The sequence below is a fragment of the Arachis ipaensis genome, chromosome B01 (genome assembly GCF_000816755.2).
Source record: "Arachis ipaensis cultivar K30076 chromosome B01, Araip1.1, whole genome shotgun sequence".
In the NCBI taxonomy this organism is placed as follows: Eukaryota; Viridiplantae; Streptophyta; class Magnoliopsida; order Fabales; family Fabaceae; genus Arachis; species Arachis ipaensis.
In genome coordinates, this window is record NC_029785.2 from 1,285,093 (window position 1) to 1,288,831 (window position 3,739).

General features: G+C 31.8%; 1 protein-coding gene across 1 annotated transcript in view; it reads left to right on the top strand.

Moving 5' to 3' along the window:
• The window catches only part of LOC107610637 (ferredoxin--NADP reductase, leaf isozyme, chloroplastic), a 3,640-nt gene extending 287 nt beyond the window's left edge, over positions 1-3,353 (top strand). The window contains exons 2-10 of the mRNA XM_016312897.2: positions 1-112; positions 195-432; positions 882-1,015; positions 1,160-1,238; positions 1,342-1,433; positions 1,556-1,633; positions 2,004-2,066; positions 2,349-2,583; positions 3,031-3,353. Of these exons, the coding sequence (XP_016168383.1) occupies positions 8-112; positions 195-432; positions 882-1,015; positions 1,160-1,238; positions 1,342-1,433; positions 1,556-1,633; positions 2,004-2,066; positions 2,349-2,583; positions 3,031-3,098 (1,092 nt within the window). The 5' untranslated portion in view covers positions 1-7 and the 3' untranslated portion in view covers positions 3,099-3,353. The remainder of the gene's footprint in view (positions 113-194; positions 433-881; positions 1,016-1,159; positions 1,239-1,341; positions 1,434-1,555; positions 1,634-2,003; positions 2,067-2,348; positions 2,584-3,030) is intronic.

Below are 3,739 nucleotides of genomic sequence, written 5' to 3' on the forward strand. Positions count from 1 at the left end.
TCAAAAAATGGCTGCCGCCGTTACGGCCTCAGTCTCCTTCCCATCTACCAAGTCTGCCTCTCTCTCGAGCCGCACCTCCATCGTCGCTCCGGAGAGAGTCGTATTCAAAAAGGTACAAATATTTTTGTGTAGTTAAAAACTGTTAGATAATAATTTAATTGATGTAATGGTTTTGATCAATCTTTAATTTTCAGGCTTCATTGCAATGGAGAGATGTTTCGGTCTCAATAAGAGCTCAAGTTACAACCACGGAGACAGAGACGACACAGACACCAACAAAGGTGGAGAAGGAGCACAAGAAGCAGGAAGAAGGTGTGGTTGTGAACAAGTTCAAGCCTAAGAACCCATACATTGGAAGGTGCTTGCTCAACACTAAGATCACTGGTGATGATGCTCCTGGTGAAACTTGGCACATGGTCTTTAGCACTGAGGGTAATACATTTTCAATTTTCCTAATTCAATTTCTAAAAATTTTAGGGAGAAACTCAGGTGCAGTTAACTTCATAGTCATTAAATAATTTAATATGTTTGACTAAATTTTTATTTACTGACTCTCAGCTATCAACTTCACATGAAATTAACTATACCTGAATTTTACCAAAGTTTTATTATGTTAATCTATAATCTAATCTAACCTTAGTAAGGGCTATTTATACGAAGATATTTTCATGCGAATATGACAGCTGATATATAGATATTTATTGTCAAATTATTTAATGGTTCTCAACTATCGTATTTATATAAAAACAATTGATGTTTATGAAATATTTTCATTAGGCCAATTGAACATATCCTTTATTTAAACATTTATATCTAAGATTTCTATTAGAAGTTATTGTTTTGAGCAAAAAAGTTTGAGTGTGTATTATTATATATTTCAGGAGAGGTTCCATACAGAGAAGGGCAATCAATTGGGGTAATTCCAGAGGGAGTTGACAAGAATGGGAAGCCTCATAAACTCAGATTGTATTCCATTGCCAGCAGTGCCCTTGGTGACTTTGGAGACTCCAAAACTGTGAGTCATTGTTAGAGTTTGATTGCATAAATTCATTCATAGAGCCTTTATCAACTTTTGTGCCAAATTAATTAGAGAGTTCAGAAAGTGCATGCTAACATTCATCAGTGACATCAACATTGAGTTGTATATGTTTTCATGCAGGTTTCACTATGTGTGAAGAGGCTTGTTTACACAAATGAAAATGGAGAGATTGTCAAAGGAGTTTGCTCAAATTTCTTGTGTGAGAATCAATAGTTTTAGAAGAAATTTATAGTCTTTTATAATCAAGAAATTGTTTTCATTTTCTTTTGTTCCAGTCACTAACAATGGTCCTGTTGATGCAGGTGACTTGAAGCCTGGAGCTGAAGTAACAATTACTGGACCTGTTGGGAAAGAAATGCTTATGCCAAAAGATCCTAATGCCACCATCGTCATGGTACATTATCATTCATTTTACCATCTTAATCAGTAGATATAAAGGAATATTATATATATGTGATGATCATCACTGCTGTTTTGATTTTTAGTACCATTAAATCATTGAGATTTCGTTTACAGTTGGCAACTGGAACTGGAATTGCCCCATTCCGCTCATTTTTATGGAAAATGTTCTTCGAAAAGCACGACGATTACAAGGTAAGTGTTCACAGAAACTAGCATCTTTCTTGAGAGTATCTAGCATGAACATTAACATGGACAATATATGCTATAGAATTCCTAGAATATCAATCAGTATCATAAAACAAATTTGAAGCCCAGACACTGATAACTGATATGTATTCATAGTTCTTAGCTCTAAGGTATTGCTGAATTAGCAAAAAAAAAAAAAAATTCTATTAGCATATGCCAACTAAAATTTGACTGCTATCAAAGATAATAGAGAATTGTGACAGTTGTTTGATCTATATAGTCGATCCTTCTTTGTTGTCAATTGTTAAAATAGAATGTGATTGTAGTGATCACATTTGATTATTAACCATGTTTTGATATATTTACACATGTGTAGTTCAATGGTTTGGCATGGCTCTTCTTGGGTGTTCCCACAAGCAGCTCACTGCTTTACAAGGAGGTAAGAAGAATCAAAGCATTTTCATTCATTCATGAAGCCAGTTATCCCAAAAGTTATCTGATATAGAAAGTGATACATAAATAGTTATATCTTTAATAAAATAATTCACGCTTCAAATATAAAAAGAGTAGACATGTTAGAGATATAATCATTTGTGTATGTTTTCGTATCAACTTAAATTTTTAGGATAAGTAGTTTCGTGACAGTGATTAATCATTACTCGAAAAGTTGAGTTATATATTTGGTGATTGAACTCCAATTACATGGATTTTGGGGGGGCAGGAATTTGAGAAGATGAAGGAGAAAGCACCTGAGAACTTCAGGCTTGACTTTGCTGTGAGCAGAGAGCAAACAAATGAGAAAGGAGAGAAGATGTACATCCAAACCAGAATGGCTGAGTATGCAGAAGAGCTTTGGGAGTTGCTCAAGAAAGATAACACTTTTGTTTACATGTGTGGACTTAAAGGAATGGAGAAAGGAATTGATGACATTATGGTCTCTTTGGCTGCTAGAGATGGTAACAATTTTTTCTTAAAAAAGAAAAAATCATTTTCCTTTTGCCATATTAGCATTTTAGAGCACCTCTAGCATCTTAACCACCTTCTTTTTCTCTATTGAATTCTTGTCTCACTTAGAAGTCATTTTCTTATTAGAGTCTTCAATCAATTAGAAATAAAGATAAACTCAAATAGTTTTGAGTCTTTGACAATATTTATTGAGTTAGTTCATGTATTTGTCAAGTTAATCAATTTCAAATTCTAATTCATTATCTAATTTTGAGAGTAAAATAATGTACTACTAAAGTCTTACACTATTTAGAAATAAGGTGTAAATAACTTTTATAAATCTTATACATTTCTGCTCTTTGAAGTAACTTTTAATATTATAAGACTAAGAGTGCTCATAACAAAATTTCAATTTACTTTAAACATTTTTATGTATTGTGTTTCATAATATATTGTAGGAATTGACTGGATTGAGTACAAGAGACAATTGAAGAAAGCAGAGCAATGGAATGTGGAAGTGTACTAAGTTCAGTTGATTAGATATATCAACTCATGCTTTATGATGAAACAAAATAGTCACTACCCTTTCTCTGCATTCTGTAGATAAATTACCAACTTGTAATTTTTCTTTCATGATTTGTTTTTACCATGTTTATGTAACAACTTCGTTGGAAAAAAGGCCTTAATTTTTGAGGGATGATGCAGTATAGACAAAATTCACACCTTCATATTTGTACCAATTTTCCTAATTTCATGCCTTTTGTTGAAGATTAGTAAATTATACATATCATACTTCAAATTAAACACCTTGGTGAATGGTGAAAGTTTTCTATTTTAAATGATTTAAGCATGTTGTTAGCGGTACTTGTAAACAATCTTTGGTAAATCGTTTCAGTGTTAATGGGCAAAAAGTTAATCCCTTTGAAAAACAATATTTAATATGATAGGGAATATATATTAAAATAATTGATATTAAGTAATAAAATGAATTAACTATAGTTGACTTTTAGGATATCAATGTCATTTTTTTTTCGAAAAATTATTTCATTGGAAAATATATTTTTTTTAGTATTAAAATAGTCATTTATTCCTAAAATTTTCATAAACATCTTCTCATTTGAAAGGATCAATTTTTTTAGAAAAAATTCGGTTCTTAGAATGTAAACC